We start from the raw sequence: 17,795 nt of genomic DNA, 5'->3' as shown, positions 1-17,795 counted from the left end.
TACACACACACACTGTATATGCAGTATATATATATATATATATATATATACACTGTGTATGTATGTGTATATATATATATATATATATATAATGTTAATAATAGTTGCTGCACAGCACTGGTGCAATAAACTGATGATTGCTGACCATTTTGCATCCAGGGACTGTATTATGTTGCAGTGTCACCCTTTAAATGTTTAAATGTTAGCAGCAGCCAATAGCAGAGCAGCACCCAGCACTGTTTCCCTATCGCTGACCAATCAGCCCTTGCCGTTAAGCAGCTTGGTCACGTGTGTGCACAGCACGCCATAGGCTGCGACGATTCAACTCTGTCCCGGATATGACCAATGAGGAGCCCGCAAGATTACGCTAGACCAATCAGCATCCACGTTTGCCCGTCGCGCGGCTGGTTTGATCACAGTGCCTCAGGATCAGGGAAGATGGCGGTGGTGCGGTGACCCGGTGCTGAGGGGGGAGGAGGGGGTCACCGGAGCCGCCATGACGTCCTCGTATAATGTGGTGTTGTTGGTGGACGCCGCGGACTCGGCGCTGAAGGAGCGGATGAAACTTCTGTCTCTCCGGCTACTTAACTACCTGACGTGCCGTGTAGGCCTCGGCCAGGTCCGCTGGAGTTACCGCTTCCTGAACTCCTCAGGCGGCCGCTGCCGGCCTCCCCGCCGCTCGGACCTGAGGGAGCTCGGCCCCCGGAGCTGGGATGAGTTCGAGGAGGAGCTGGAGGCCTGCTGGGAGAGAGGAAGGGGAGGCCGGGGATCGAGTACCGCCACCTGCCGGGCCTCCCTCACCCACACCTCCCTGCTTGAGACTTTATCCGACTTCCAATGGGACCGACCGGACATCTCCTCCCCGGCCAAGCCGGCCCTGGTGAGGGGGCGCAGGGGAAGGCTGATCGCTGTGGATGAGCCGCTGAAGGCCGAACCCCAGGCTGGGTGTCACAACGCTGTGTTCCTCCTGTCCCCCGCTCCGCACTCCCAGGACCAGCTCCGCCTCTTCACCGCCTCCGCAGGGGAGGAGCCTGGACTGCAACCGCTGATGGAGAGACTACTCCCCCGAGGACTGCAAGACATCGCCCGGGGGAAGAGAATCACCCTCTACTGGATGGACACCTCCGACTGGAAGCAGGTCAGACTCGTCTACCGGGGGGAGGAGAATGGGGCCCCTCTGAGCGCTGCTGCCACTGTGCCGTCGCGGGGGCCCCTCTGTGCCCCGCTGCCACTGTGCCCCCGCGGGGCCCCTCTGCGCCCTGCTGCCACTGTGCCCCCGCGGGGCCCCGCTGCCACTGTGCTGTCATGGGGCCCTAGTATACTGGTCTACACTCCTCCCACATTATAGGGGTCCTCTATACTGGTGTATACTCCTCTCATTGTCAGATTACAGGGTGTCTCTCTACTGGTGTATACTCCTGCTGTAAGGGTATATTGGTCCACTGTCAGGTTGTAGGGCCCTGTGAATATTTCTCCTCCTGTCGGGGTGTAATAAATTATCATATTTAATATTTCCTACAGGTAAGTCTATATGATCAGTCTTACCTGTAGGTAAAATTAGTATCTCCGTAACATGCACCATTTGGGAGATATTCCAGTGGGAAGCAGCTGGTGATATCACCGGCATATCCGCTCTGAAGGAATGGTATATCCGTGACCGAGACTCTCACGCATGTGTGGGAGTAACATCATCGCGGCTCGGCTATTCAGATGACCAGATTCCCCCGAACCTGGAAGGAAGACCGGGTGAAGATGGAAGCCTCTACAGCGGTGGTGACAGCGCACCCATGGAGGGCTTCGTTGTAAAGTCTTGTTTTACCAAAAAAAAAAAACACAACATGTCATACCTCCTCTGTGCAGTTGGTTTTGCCCAGATCCTCCTCTTCTCGGGTCCCTCTTAGGTGCTCCTGACACCTCCCTCCTGTTGAGTGCCCCAACAGCATGCAGCTTGCTATGAGGGCCATTCAGACACGGAGCTACGTCCCGACCCCACCCTCTTTCTCTTCTCATTGGCTCATTGACAGCAGAGGGAGCCAATGGCGCCGTGCTGCTGTGTCAGCCAATGAGGGGAGTCCTAGGCAGCCACAAAAATTTTACAACATTGATGGACAGGGATGGGGCTCAGGCATGCCCAGAAGCTGTTTAGCAGGGAATGACGCGCCTGTACCGGAACTGACAAGCGGGGCCGGTGCAGGCGCATTGACTCCTAGGAGCGATGACATTCAGCTCTCAGGAGTCAACGCAAGCAGGAAGTGACGGCGCGGGCCGCGGTTGCAGAGGAAGTAGAAGGAAGGTAAGTATACTTTCTTCAAAAACAAGGTAAGTAAAGAAGAAAAAAAAACAGGACTATCCATTTATTTTGCAGGTGAATGTCAGCAAGCGGATACAAAGGACGCAGCCTTGTTCTGTTTAAAGCGATAGTAAACCATACAAAATATAATAAGCATTGGACTCCTCTGCAGGTTTAAGTCATAATGTACTAATATGCACCACATACTAGCACATTATGACAGACTTACCTGGACACGGAGCCCTGCAGCGCTGTCACGGCTTCCTGCTGCTGCCATCTTCAGGCTTACCTGTAGGTTCAAAAGTGGAGTTTACGGTAATTCCCCTTTGTGAAAACAGACCTGAACGGACACTGATGTAGGTGGGGGTTAATAAATGATCATCCATTTACATTAACAAGCCCACAGAAATTAATTGCTGGATAGTTTTTATTCAAAAACTGACAGGTGAAAACGGACAAACTGAATATGAAAGGGCTCTACCAAACTGTGAAGCAAAAATGTCAGAGGATTGAGACAAACCATTTACCACTCACTGATGGGTGCTTACAATGATCCGTTTTTTTTTTTTTTATTTGAAACATTTTTCCATGAAAGAAATAAAAAACAAACCGCTTAAAGCGGAATTCCACCCAAAAGTGAAACTTCCGCTTTAAGTGCCCCTGACATGCCCCATTTGGCATGTCATTTTTTTGGGGTGGTACCTAGTTTTGACAGGTACCCACTTCCGCTCGGCGGCTCCACGCGTTACAGGTCCCAGAAGATTGCCCGGCCACTAAGGAAGCGCAGTGCGACTCGCGCATATGCAGTGCACACCCAGCTGTGAAGTCGCAAGTCAAAGCCGAGTGCCCACACTTGTGATGCCAGCGCCGTGGGGAGAAGAGGGAGAGAACTGAGGGTCCCGCCAGCCACATCGCTGGATCGTGGGACAGGTGAGTGTGTGTTTATTAAAAGCACTTTTTGTAGCTGCTGACTTTTAATAAACACAAAAATGGCTGGAACTCCCGCTTTAAAGCTGACCTCCATGTTGTAGTGAAGTTTAAAGAAAAAGTTCACTTTGTGTAACATGTTACATCCATATTCAGGGTGTGTGTTACGTATCCACCGGCCCCAGCCAAACCGACACGTCACACTGGTGAACTAGTTCCTTTACTAATACATATAGAAGAGGTGTGTGCTGTATAAACTGTATATAGCTTTAGCTACTGGGCAGGTACTTCCCATCAAACAAAATAGAGTTGGGCTTAGCGCTGTTCGGCCATTCACAGCAAGCTCTGTATTCTAGGAATGAATATAAAGCTTCTTTTGAGGGGCTGAGTCAGAGATTGAGACATCATTCGCCTGCCTCAGCCAATCAGAGATAGCTTTGTACTCATAGAATACAAAGCTCCCTGTGAATGACTGAGCATCGCTTTGCCAACTCCTTTTTCTTCTGGGAGTGGGATGGGAAGTTCCTGTCCCTCTGCCAGAACACAGTGCTGTGTATACTGTATGTAGCTGAGCCTGCATACGGTTCATGCAGCGCCGACAGCCACTGCATATGTTCGTGAATTACACATAGTTTGGACCAAGCTGGTACAGCTATTTAAACTTCAAGAAGAGCTCCAGGCTGCTTTGGAAAAAATTGTCAGCAGCTACAAATACTGTAGCTACTGACCTTTGATATTAAGACATTTACCTGTCCAGGGGCAGAGGAGCCAAACTCCTGGATGACTTTGCTGCGGCGGTGTCAGCCAGAAGTGGGAGCAGTTATCTGTCAAAACCAGGTACCCGCTCCCCCCCCCCCCCATCCCCCATGAAACCTGCCAAATGTAGAAGGGGAGGGGGGAGGAGGCAAATAGGCGGAGCTTTACCTTCTGGGTGGAGAGATCAGCTTTAAAGCCGTGTTCACACATATGACGCGGTGGGTTTGTGTCTACAGTCCGGTGCATCCCTGTTCAATGGTTCAGGTGCCAATTGGGCCTGAATATGTACAAGAATCGGACCCAAAGATGCACGGGACCCTTTTCAGTGATGACTGCAGCTGCTCCAGACCTGTGTGAACCGGCTCTATTGAGAGGCTGTCACACTCGTCTGTCATGCGAATTGGATGTGAGCAAACCCGCATCCAATTTGCATATGTGAACCCAGCTGCCGCTGGTAGCGTGCGCACATGAGTCATTGTTTACGGCACAGACCTCTGAAGGAACAGCATGGTATGCCGATCCTTCTGAGCACATGCGCTGTTGACTGCTTTGGCTGCTACTTCGTGGAATATCTCCTAAATAGTGCACATTTAGGAGATATTCATTTTACCTACACGTAAGCTTTATTCTAAGCTTAGCTGTAGGTAAAAAATGGCTAAAAACTACTTTTACTACCGCTTTAAAAAAAGGAAGTATGGAATTAGCATAAAAGTATACAAACTTACCTCCATGCAGCAGCATCTGTGTGATGTTTCATTTGTCCCAAGCCGGCTCTAAGAGCAAGAGCTGAGCAGTCACATGATCACCCAACTCGCGCTATGCTCTCCACTCTGCTCCTCCAGTGCTCACTGGAGTGTCTGGCTCAGTTCACTTCAGTTCCCAGAGCACACAGCTGGGTCAGAATCTCTCCAAAGCTTGGCGCAGCTCTGTTCTGTAAGCTGGGAGCGGGCAACGACCCACTATAAGCTGACTCTGGGTCACGAGAACAAAATTAAATCTAATCTTGTGACAATAGAAGAGCTCAGATGTGTTCAAGTTGCTACGTGCCCGATCCCGCCAGGAGGTCGACACTGCACTCCACTTATCATAGGCAGTGAGACATTTCCCGATCTGTGCAGCTCGGATCGGGAAATGTCACACTGCCTGTGATTAGCGGAGTGCAGTGTCTGGTGGGATCGGGCATATGTACAAACTCGAATACGCCCAAGCTCATCCCTGCTTGTGACCATCAAGAGAAGTAAGACCAAAAAATGTTTGGTGACACTTCTCTTTTAATAGCACTTTAAAGGAGCCCTAATTACTTGCTTAAATGCTTGCAGAACGGTCTGATAAAGCCACTGTGATGATTGAACTGAATGGATCTCTTCAAGTTGGACAAATCTGCTGGCATATATTTGGGCAAAAGAGAAAGAAATAAAGTCTTCGATTTGAGTGGCACTACATTTGTCCTGCTATTTTTCAAAAATGGTTGAGTTTTAGAATTGGTAAAGCTGGAAAGCAACTATAGACCAGGGTTCCATTGTGACATAGCATAGATGGGAACACCAGTTCATAAAATAGAAAAACATTTTACATTTCTATCCCTGAACTTAAATATATACATATGTCTTGATTAGAATTTTTAAATGCTGAGCAAATGCCACTATGGACATTCTCTGGCAGTTAGAAAATAGCTGAGTATTATTTGCTCATGTATAATGATGAAGAAGCCATTTTATTTGCATGTGTTTTTATGTTGTAGATTTGGGATTCCTGTGATCATTTTGGGTACTGGAAAATGGTGGAATTGATGCAGCTGGTTGGTGGTAGAATTTTGCCAGCTGAGTGTTTGTTGGAATCTGCAATGCAGCAAGTATCGGAAAAGCCGTACGTTCATGGAGTACCTTTAAAGATTCCTTGTGATTCTGTGCTGAGTTCTCTAATCAGCAATGATTGTGAAATGAAAATTCAGTTCCCTCAGCAGAATGGCATGTTGTATTTCACAACAGCTGGTAAGTTTTATTTTTTCTCTTTCAAAGTCGACTGAAATGTTACTATATTGCTTATTTGTTCTTTAACTTTGTGCAAATTAGGCCTGGACTCAATTTGTGACCAGCACTCTATGCAGCTTGTAGGGATTGCATGTACAGTCAGGTCCATAAATATTGGGCCATCGACACAATTCTAATCTTTTTGGCTCTATACACCACCACAATGGATTTGAAATGAAAAAAAAAGATGTGCTTTAACTGCAGACTTTCAGCTTTAATTTGAGGGTATTTACATCCAAATCAGGTGAAAGGTGTAGAAATGACAACAGTTTGTATATGTGCCTCCTACTTTTTAAGGGACCAAAAAGTAATGGGACAATTGGCTGCTCAGCTGTTCCATGGTCAGGTGTGTGTTATTCCCTCATTATCCCATTTACAAGGAGCAGATAAAAGGTCCAGAGTTAATTTCAAGTGTGCTATTTGCATTTGGAATCTGTTGCTGTCAACTCTCAATATGAGATCCAAAGAGCTGTCACGATCAGTGAAGCAAGCCATCATTAGGCTGAAAAAACAAAACAAACCCATCAGAGAGATAGCAAAAATATTAGGTGTGGCCAAATCAACTGTTTGGAACATCCTTAAAAAGAAAGAACGCACCGGTGAGCTCAGCAACACCAGAAGACCACGGAAAACCACTGTGGTGGATGACCGAAGAATTATTTCCCTGGTAAAGAAAACACCCTTCACAACAGTTGGCCAGATCAAGAACACTCTCCAGGAGGTAGGTGTATGAGTGTCAAAGTCAACAATCAAGAGTGAATACAGAGGGTTCATCACAAGATGTAAACCATCGGTGAGCCTCAAAAACAGGAAGGCCAGATTAGAGTTTGTCAAACAACATCTAAAAAAGCCGTCACAGTTCTGGAGCAACATCCTATGAACAGATGAGACCAAGATCAACTTGTACCAGAGTGATGGGAAGAGAAGAGTATGGAGAAGGAAAGGAACTGCTCATGAACCAAAGCATACCACCTCATCAGTGAAGCATGGTGGTGGTAGTGTCATGGTGTGGGCATGTATGGCTGCCAATGGAACTGGTTCTCTTGTATTTATTGATGATGTGACTGCTGACAAAAGCAGCAGGATGAATTCTGAAGTGTTTCAGGCAATATCTGCTCATATTCAGCCAAATGCTTCAGAACTCATTGGACAGCGCTTCACAGTGCAGATGGACAATGACCCGAAGCATACTGCGAAAGCAACCAAAGAGTTTTTTAAGGGAAAGAAGTGGAATGTTATGCAATGGCCAAGTCAATCACCTGACCTGAATCCGATTTAGCATGCATTTCACTTGCTGAAGACAAAACTGAAGGGAAAATGCCTCAAGAACAAGCAGGAACTGAAGATAGTTGCAGTAGAGGCCTGGCAGAGCATCACCAGGGATGAAACCCAGCGTCTGGTGATGTCTATGCGTTCCAGACTTCAGGCTGTAATTAACTGCAAAGGATTTGCAACCAAGTATTAAGTGAAAGTTTGATTTATGATTGTTAATCAGTCCCATTACTTTTGGTCCCTTACAAAGTGTGAGGCACATATACAAACTGTTGTAATTCCTACACCGTTCACCTGATTTGGATGTAAATACTCTAAAATTAAATCTGAAAGTCTGCAGTTAAAGCACATCTTGTTTGTTTCATTTCAAATCCATTGTGGTGGTGTATAGAACCAAAAAGATTAGAATTGTGTCGATGTCCCAATATTTATGGACCTGACTGTATCTTTATACCAAAGACATATTAGCTAAGTGGCACCACACTGGCAATTTGTAAAATATTGCCAAAAGTAATAGTTTATTGCAGCTGAGTAGCCTTTGCTGTTAGTGCTTTTAATGACTAAATGTTTTTTACCTTCATGCAGGGCTTGACAAATTTGCTTTGGATCTTGGGAGCCAGCTAAAAAAGCTAGGAGCCAGTTTGTTTTTTTCAAAGCTTTATTTTCAGTGACAGAACAGCCAGGGTGACGGGCGTGCGTGCTCCCTATCGGAATTACCAGATCGCTGCTTGCCTGCAGTAGGGCTAAATAGGAAAAAAAAAACACCTGCCTGACGCCCAGGAATGCATGTCCTGGGCGTTGGGTAATCTCATTTGCGCATCCCTGTGAAAGGAATGGCAGGCACGTCACTTCCAGCCACAAACCAAACGCAGCAGAAAGCATGTGGACCATCTTCAGTAGGACATGGGCATAAGGCAGCATCACCATATGAATGTGACTGGCAGTGGCTCCCTAGGGGGGTATGATGCAGCAAGGTGGGGGCGGGGCGATGGGACAAAGTGTCTGTGCAGCTTTTGTGCCCCAATAGACATCAATGGCACGGGGATACATGGAACATCTGTGCAGGTAAACACGGCCCTACACAGGGCCTTAATCTATGGGAAGGGAGGCTATGCCTATTCAGTTATTTTCAGATTCAATCGTTCTGATCAATCAGATAAAATAACGCATGAATGACCACCAATGTACTTAATTGCACATATCATACTTTTATGTTGTTGCAATCTGTCAATGTCTGCCTACAAATAGCAATATAAACACAATATCACCCCACAACCATACATCGTGCCCATTAGAAGGGCTGCTTAAAATCTAATTTCAGCATTCGTCTTTAGGAGCCTCCACTGACTGTGCCCAGGTGTGCAGTGTTTCCATGTCCCGAGCACACGCACAGCATGCTGGGAGTTGTAGTGTGTGGAGTCCCCGGTCCTCGGTTACCTTCACCCTCCTCAGTAACTCCAATGTATTCTCTGGATTAAGGTAACCCCCCCCTTAATACTTACTCGAACCTGATTTTGATCCAGCGATGTGCACAAGAGCAGCGTCTCCCTCCTTCCTCACAGGCTCCGAGACAACCAGTGAGGCGGGGGCAGGGCTGAGCCATGCTCTGTGTCTATTGACACACACAGCTGGCTTGGGAGTGAGCCCACACAGGTGACCTCATATCAAGCGGCTTGCTATGGTGAAGGGAGGAGCCAGATGTGCCGGTGGGGGGGGCTCGAGAAGAGGAAAATTGGGGCTGCTCTTTGCAAAGTAAGTATAACATTTTTGTTGCTTAAAAGAAAGGGGGCGGGGGGGGGGGGTTACAATCACTTTAACAGTACATGCAATTCAAAAATACATGCTACTATTGACAACTATCAGGCAAGATCATGGGCAGTGGGTCATTGTCACCCAAGGCTGCCCATAAGGGGGTATCACAGGGCCTTCTGTAGGGGGGCCTGAACAGCAGGGGATCAGTGCAGTGGGAGGTGAAGACAATCGCAGAACAATGAAATGTCTGTGTGTCGCCCTGCTTCGTAAGATGATTTTATGGTTGTTGAAAGGCAATGAGAACTACATAACATCGGACTGAAGCTGCTTTATTGCTGGCTTATGTATTTTGGGAAGGTTTGTCCATGTCTGCAGTCATTTCTACTTGCAAACCATATTCCTTCTCTTCTCCAACACTGCACCATAAATATTTCTTTAGTATGGCTATTTGGTTTTATTTTACATGCGGCCCTTCTTCACAAAATGCTTTGTTTTGTAGGTGGAATTGAAAATTGGGAATGTGCGGTTACTTTGGAACCTGGTTCTGTTAATCAAAAACACTTCTTCAAGAGTTTAATTAAAATCCGTTTAAAAGGAACCATTCGAAGCTGGAACTGGCGTCAAATGGGTAGTTTTGCAGTGGACACCTGGATTCTTCAAAATTCATCCTACACTTGTCAAACTCCGTGCCTATTTCAGCAGCTGCTGTCTGCCGCCATGTCAAAAGGGCTGCTTTTGGTATGTAAAATAACTGTCATTTTCTATTACAATACATTATTATTGTATTAGCTGTGCGCATGCAGGAGTTCAGTTATCCCGGCATTGCGGAGATTCTTACACTGAGCACATGTACTGTGCGGACAGACAGGTATGTCATTTTAATGCAGAAGAGAAATAGCATGTCATTTCTGCATTCAATCCTGCCTGTTTGCATTTTTAGGTAAAGTTCCACTTTAATCCAAGTTGGGCCAATGTAACCATGCAATGTAAAGGACGCCCTCCCCGGCAAACTAAACCCGCGCTGTAGCCGTTTTTCCTGCTATCGATAGCGCGGGCAGAAAGTGGTTAAAAAAAACAATAGCTAAACCTTTCATACCACTTTAACATTTTGCCACTTTTTTTGGGGGGGGGGGGGGGGGGAGTAGGAAGAGGATGCATGGTTTTCAGAAGTACCCGCTCCCACATCTGCCTGGATCACTCCTTTTTGTTTTGTTTTTTTTTTGGGGGGGGAGGGGTTGGGAAAGGAACTGAAGCTTCTCTGTTAACTTTTTAAGGTCATTTTATTTTTTTATTCATGTTTTTTATGATTTTAGAATACTTGGGCATATTTTTATTTGACTTTCTGTTTTAGTGGCTCACCATGGCTGTATATTCAGAGATAGATTGCCGACTATTTTTTCACAGACCTGCATCAGCTGCCTTAATATTTAGATGTTTTATGGTTTTTCATTCAAGAAAATTACTAGTATGCCCAAATGCAGTTTTTAATTTCCTAGCTTACCTTCTCAAAACTGGTTTACACTACCAGCTTGATCTCTGTAGTAATGATCATCCTTATGATTATCCTTATATAAAGATATATTGGACAGTGAGTGAAGCGTCTATATTTATCTTGAATTTTTATGACTTTGTGTAATTTTATTTTTCTTTAGATTGCTGATGTATTCACAGAGGATGACTTGTCTCTGAATACCGGGATCCTGTCTCCAATTTCAGGAACTGCTGCAGTTCTTAGTGTAATTAGAAGTGGTGAATCTTTTAGGCTTGACAGTTCTCTTCTTGATGAGAGTGCAAAAGAATGCAATGGAGAAACTTCATCCGATCTCTCAGATATTGTGAACAGCGTCCTTCACCATGTTTATAGTTTTGATGAGCGCATAAAATCACCTGGTAAGTCTACTTTAACCAGTTAGAGACCTAGATGCATCTGTTACACCCCTCTCTAGGTGTAATCCCACAAGTATATTACCTAGCATGTTAGCACTCCAAATGCTAATAGGGAGTTAATTACAGGAGGGTAGTACAATTAAAGAAGCGATGTGGCCAATGTGCAGGTAGCGGTCACTACTCATAAAGGGGGGAAAGACAAGAGAATGAGTACTGAGTTTGGTAGCGTAGGGGGGGGGGGGGGAGAAATGACTGCAAGGACAAAGTGATTGAATACAGGTGCCAGGAGAGAAGAAGAGAACAGGATTGACCGTGGGAAGAAGGGTAAAGGAATGACCGGGAGAGGGTTTAGCAGAGTTAGGCAAAAGTTACTGGGCTTTGCATGATCTCTCTCATTGAAATTCCCACAAATCAAGCTTCATACAGGGATAGAGCTCACAAGACTTAAATTGATTGAACCAGTAGGTATTTATTACTGTTTGTGCTAAGGCTTTTTTATTTTTAGTTAGATGTACATCTAAGCTTAATTTTAAAATGCATAACTATTAAATGGGAGGGGGGGGGGGGGTTATATCTACCTACAGCTGTGGCCAGTTTACCTATTGTAATGGAAAGTTTACTTTATTATACTTTTTTCAAATATATTTTTTAGCTAGGTTACTATATAACCAAGAACAGAGTTAATATTTTGTAAAAAAAAGATTTAGACATGCCTTTTCCCCCTCTCACAGATGCTGCTATACCAGAATGGATTAAACAAGAATTGTCACAAAGCAGTCGATGGAGCTCTTCAGTTATAGAAAGATGGTACCCCATATCTGGAACCTCTGGTGCTAGCAGCAATTTAATGGAATCTTTTAGGTGAGAAAATGTATATGCATGCTTCTCTATAACTTTGTATGTTTTTTTTTTTTTCTTTATGCACTTTTATTATAGTTGTCCAATCTGCATAGCCCCTTTCATGGTTTCCTTTTACAACCGCCTTTGAAAAGAGAAGCTACTGTGGGCTTTAGCGGACATTTCCCCAGTGGACTAAAAGCCAGCAAGATCCATCTGGGTCTGGTCTTGTCAGTTATCAGTGCTGGAAACTATGACCTGTAGGGTGACGGTAACAGGCATGTTCTTTAGTAGAGGGGTTGACAGCACGCTTGCCCTCATGCCCCTTGCCGTTAGCTAGGAAATTTACCTTTTAATAACTTTTGCAGGAGTGTTGAGTAGCCTTCCTCTCTGAGGCACCTCTTTTCACTCATCTTCTCTTGGTCTGCCTCAGCCCCTTACTCTGCTGGTTTGGGTCTAGTTTCCATGCAGGCTGCCTGCCTCTAAGGATAGGGCATTTTCTTTATCATGCAGCTAGTAATGACTTTTCTCCTCATCTCCAGGGGGTACCGCTCATTAGAGAATTGTCTTGTGGGCTACATTCTGGATGTCCAGAACAGGTGGTTCCCTCTCTTTATTGTACGGTTTCTTCTTTGGTCAGGTCTCCTGGTTTGTACACTGCTGGACACCATCTAGGTACTGTTGTGTCTTCACCAAGTAAGAAAGGGAGTGCATCTTGTGACAGGACAGTTGGTTTGATTCCTGTTCTAGTCGGTACTTGTGCTTCAATACCCTGTGTATATGCAGCATATATTCAGCATTTTTAAAGTCTCATAGCCACCCTTTAATGCCTACCATGAATAATACAATGGAACCACACTGTACTGTTAATACAGGAGCAGTGGTGTTGTGTTGTGCTGTGCCGTGTTAAAAATTAAACAGGATGTCGCTTTCACAAGGCGTTGTCACTTCTCAGCTGCCTCCATTGATCTCAATGGTAATGCTGTTTATGGGGTGTTAGTGAAGCATTTATAAAGTGTTCTCTGGCCACTGGGGGGGGAGACAGTGGAGGCTTCTGTATCCCAGAATGCACTGGGAAAAGAAAACTAAGACAGAGCAGCTCCAGCCACTTCCTGGTTGTACATAGCAGCCGTGTGGCAAAACCATTTTGCTTCTGTGTGCAGGCAAAAGCATCAAGCCAGCCGTACTGACAGTGCCAGGTAGAACCAAAGGCATTGAACATTATTGCCAATGGCAAAGCTTTTTGTTTCAGCTACGCGGAGCTGGACCAAGCCAAGTGTCAGAGATCAAAGTAATACGGATCCATCTAGCTGAGAATTTATAAAAATGTCTATCACAGCATCTAACCATGCCTCAAAGTAGATAATTTCCTCTACAACACATCCCACTAGAAAAGCAGCCCTTTTATGGGAATTTATCAAGAATTCTTGAAACTTTTTCAAAGCTTCATAAACACAAGTGGTGTTAATAAGCATCCCTTTGTGTTTTTTTTTTTTTTTATAATCAACACACATGTGAACGAGCTCATAGTTTTGCAAGCACTGATCCTTTAAGAGCCGGTTCACATAGGGGTGACCCGACTTGCCGGGGCGACCTGTGAAGTCGCGGTGCACAGCGGAGCGACATGCGCGGACTTCATATCATTGAAGTCAATGCAGGTCGCCCCAAAGTAGTACAGGACCCTTTTTCTAAGTCGGAGCGACTTGTGTCGCTCCTATTAGAACTGGTCCTGTGCTAATCTATGGCAGGCGACCCACGGCGACTTGTCAGGCGACCAGGTCGCCTGACAAGTCGCCCCAGTGTGAACCGGCTCTAAAGGACCATAATCTTGAGGCTGGTCTTTCCTAATTAGTAGCTTCTGCACATGGAGGAGCAGTTGACACAGTTGTGCGTCCCAAACTCTTGCTTGCGAAGGTTGTCTTAGGACCCTGACAAAAACAAATGCCATAATTACTTTGTAGGACGTGTCTATCTGAGGTTAGGTCCCTCTTCTTTGGCTCAGACTGTAACAAAGGCTTTTCTGGTGCTCTTCCCTGCTGTGGTTTTTCCTATAGGTAAAACATTTTTGCTGCCCTGATAAGATTCTGTTATTTCAGAGTCTGCTACATTGCTGGATCTGTGGAGTCAGGAACATCCTCAGTCCTGTGATTCTTTGAGGAAAAGAATAAGTAGGATTTTTTTCCAGCAGGATCTGTTCTAGGGTTTGCCCCAGAAATACCTCCTGTGTGCTGGGGAGAGTGTCAAGCCTGGACCCCAGCTCAATCAGGGTTGTAATCCATCTTGCTGGGTTACGGTTAGGTATTTTGACCGGTTTCCTGCCTACACTTGTTGCGGTGCTTCCCATGCACCTTTTATTATGCAAATTTCAATGGTTCTCTAGGTGCACTCGGGAGGCTCTTTCTCAGGATTCTCTGGTAAGTCTCGCCTTGATGCGTGTGCTTAGGCCGGCTGGTCTTCCTTTTGTCAAGGATGTTATACCTAGGTGTGTGTGTGTGTTTTTTTTTTTTTTTTCCCTTCACCCTTTTGGGTGGGCTCAGGTTGACTATACATTTTTTTTTTTTTGGTCTGTGGTTGTGTTCTCTTCAGTGTTAAGTCATTCTTCTCTGGTTGGTGACTATTTGTCATTGGTATCAGGTTGGTTCTCCATCTTCTCTGGTCGTGTCATGGGGATCCCCTGGAGGGATCTGCTTTATCCATTGTCAGTATCTGGTGTTGGTCATGGGCTGCATGCAGTCCCCAGTACTTGTTTTTTTTTTGGGCCTATTAGCTATTGTTGCTGTTTGTGCACTCCTCGGTTGAACTGCTATTTGGGATGTCTTGACAGTAGATGACATCCTTCAGTGGGACTCGGAGTGAGACGGAAAAAAGGGTTTTTGTAATCGCTGTAAAATCTTTTTCTTGAAATCAATTGAAGGATTCGGGTCCCATCTCTGTGTTTTTATGATCATGCTCTTGATATTGCTGGATGCAAACTGAGGCATGCTTGGACTAGGGGAGTTCCTGGGCTGGCCTCCAGATTTTTGTGTTTTCCAGTGTTCATTCCTCCTGTAAACAGTCCAAAACTGACAGTAGAGTACTTCCTGGAAAATGCTGGTTTTCTTTAAAGAGACATGCACTATCTATAAGTAAACTTGCTCTCAGTATAGTCCTTTCTATATTTTAATTATTTTCATAGTATTTACTATGATTAGGATAGGTATCACATTCACGTCCCCAATTACTAAAATATTTAAAATGTTTTTACTTGCCTGTTGTCATGGCAATCCAGGGATGATTGTGTTGGTAATTTTTTTTTTTTTTCTTGTGCAAAGATGATCACAATTTAAGTGCTGTGCTAGAGTTGATTCTATAGAAACTAATCAGAATTTTTTTTTTGGATCCTACAAATTAGGCTGATAAGTGCAGAATCTTTTGACCAAGATGAGCAAAGATATGATCAAGACATAACAAATTATTTGTCAGAGTGCTATCAAAAAAAGTTGAGTGAAGATTCTGGAAGTGTGACCCAAAGCGACAACCAAAAGAAGCGTAAGTCCCTTTTCATGGCGCTTTATATTAAAGGATGCTTGTACTGAACGACTATTGAAACTGCCATTATTTCTTATTCTGAAAATGCCTGGCTCTTGCTGATTGATGATCCAGGGTTTTCAGTATTCCAGGTGTAGCACTGCCCTCTAGAGGGCTGCTGAAGATTACACTTTAAGGATTCCTCTGGGTTACCCGTAGCAACTGCAAGCAGAAACCTTTGTACTTTTAAGTTCTTGACTCAAAGATCAGTCCAGGGGATGTTGTTTTTGTGCTTTTATTGTAATTGGGATGGGAGAAGGGATGAGTGGGATACTCTCAACTGTTAACTATTCACAATGCTGAGGACTCTAACTTGAGAATGCGGCAAGGCTGCTGCTTCATCCTGCCACTTGAATGAAGAGGAGGTAAGTGTTTCCATTACATTTTTCTTCAGGGCTCTCCCCTAGTACCCCTTTTCTCTCTGGCTTACTGACACCCGTCCAATGACTCTACTTTCCGGAGTGGTCCCCTTCCTGGGCAGACCCCTGGGCAAGTTCCTCTTTACTCACGGACACTGTTTTTCTAGATTCTGCTGTGCCCCAACTCCTGTAGTCAGCTTCTCCTGGACCTCTGGGTTTAGTCTCATGCCTCTGGTACACCAGGCCGACTGCCTGTGACCACAACCAACTGTTGCATAAGAGGAGGTAGCCGCCACCCTCCTTCTGGGACCTGGCTTCCCACCCAAAGACCTCTACCTCATGTGCCCGTGTCCGATTAATGCACCATTATTTGTACCAACCCCTGGGACAGTACTAAAAGCCTGTGTGTCTCTGGTCAGGTTTCCTCCAGCCTCCAACGTGCCTCCCCATTGGATCAGCTGGGGACACTCCCTGAGACCAGATGAATTACACTCTGGGCACACTGAGTAGACCTAAATGTCAATCCTGCTCCCTGATAAGCTGGGTGCACATATGTTTTACCTGCTCTTCTGGTAAGCAGAGAGAGCCAAAAACTACACTGTCTTACCTAGCACCTGACTAGGAGGGTGCTACACAGGTTAGTACAGAGTCTAGCTACTCCTTATTGCCTAGTTTTGACCCTTTTTTTTTTCTGCAGCACTCTGCAGTGTTACACTGGACCTACAGATCTAAAGATTCACTTCTACTAGTGGGTCACTTCCTCCTAAGCAATGTCATACCAGATTTCCAGATCTGTAGGTTTGCTGTTGGAGACAACTTTGCAAACACATGCTGTTTTTCATCTTCTGAAGGTATTAGACTAGACCGCAACTGTCAGCCAAAAAAAAAAAAAAAAAACTAAAAAAATATTAGGCTTAAAGAGGTTGTAAACCTCAGAAAAAAAAAATAAAAAAAAAAGAAACCTGAAAGACAAAGGCATAATGAGCTAGAATGCATTGCATATTAGCTCATTATGAAATACTTGCCTTAGAACGAAGCCCCCGCAGTGCCTCCCGCTCACCGCCATGCGCATGGGAGCTGTCGTTCACAGCACAGGGCTCTGAAGCAACCGCACGGGTGGCTGTTCCTTCAGAGCGCATGCGCCGATGAAGTCATCGGCTGCATGCAATGTAAATATCTCCTAAACCATGGGTGTCCAACCTTTTGGCTTCTCTGGGCCACATTGAGTGTAGAGAAATTTTCTCGGGCCGCATATAAAATATATACTATAGTTAAGGTGTACAAGTAATAAAATGCTGCTGCGGATGATCCCCCTCTGAGGCAGCCTCTGCCTACAGTTAGTTGGAAACCTCTGTGGCCGTGCCCCCGACTCGACTTCCTTCCTCCCCAGCAAAAAAAATAAAAAATTGTCAGGGGGCAATGGGCCGCATTGCCTGTGGTTCCGGGCCGCATGCGGCCCCCGGGCCGCAGGTTGGACATGCCTGTCCTAAACAGTGCAAGTTTAGGAGATATTTACAGTACCTATAGGTAAGCCTTATTATAGACCTACCTATAGGCAAAAGTCCTTAAGGGGGGGTTTACAACCTCTTTAAACCTAGTAAGTGAAGCTAAATGAGGGGACAAATGTAAGACTGCATATTTTGCAATGAAATGTCAACCAAGCTGATCTGATTCTTTGCTGGGAGGCAAAAGGATGTCTTCAGAGGTTGTGATGTTGCCTATAGATTTGTAGTGCCTCTTTGGTCCTGCTAAGATCTTTTTCTCTATCGCTCATTGACAGACGTAGTCCTCGGTGATACAGCACCTTCGGGTTATGTTGCCTCCACAGGAGTAGGACTAGACAGGAAATAAAATGCTCTGGCCACACCCTAGGGGCAGTCCCAGAGGGTATATCCTCTCTCTCTCTGCCTCAGCAAATCAGTTTTTTTCTGTCTAGTCAGGAGTAAGGACCTAGATACCTTGCTGGGATCTTCGGTCCTGGCAGGATTTTTTTCTTAGAAAATAATTTTTTAAGACAGCTTTTTTTCTCCAGTGTTCCTGTGAGATCTTCAAGCAAGAAAGCTGAACTGGGCGACGGGCTGGATGTTGAGATCCAGTGGTCACCCCAGTTCAGCCTAC

The 17,795-nt window shown here is 45.3% G+C and overlaps 1 protein-coding gene across 1 annotated transcript in view; it reads left to right on the top strand.

The window, feature by feature from the left end:
* The first annotated feature begins 403 nt into the window (after window positions 1-403).
* TICRR (TOPBP1 interacting checkpoint and replication regulator) overlaps window positions 404-17,795 on the top strand; it is a 120,256-nt gene continuing 102,864 nt past the window's right edge. The window contains exons 1-6 of the mRNA XM_082255118.1: window positions 404-1,138; window positions 5,715-5,964; window positions 9,527-9,765; window positions 10,680-10,917; window positions 11,646-11,775; window positions 15,143-15,279. Of these exons, the coding sequence (XP_082111244.1) occupies window positions 497-1,138; window positions 5,715-5,964; window positions 9,527-9,765; window positions 10,680-10,917; window positions 11,646-11,775; window positions 15,143-15,279 (1,636 nt within the window). The 5' untranslated portion in view covers window positions 404-496. The remainder of the gene's footprint in view (window positions 1,139-5,714; window positions 5,965-9,526; window positions 9,766-10,679; window positions 10,918-11,645; window positions 11,776-15,142; window positions 15,280-17,795) is intronic.

This window comes from Pelophylax lessonae (genome assembly GCF_965119305.1).
Source record: "Pelophylax lessonae genome assembly, chromosome: 4".
NCBI lineage: Eukaryota > Metazoa > Chordata > Amphibia > Anura > Ranidae > Pelophylax > Pelophylax lessonae.
This window is presented reverse-complemented; position numbering and strand designations above follow the sequence as displayed.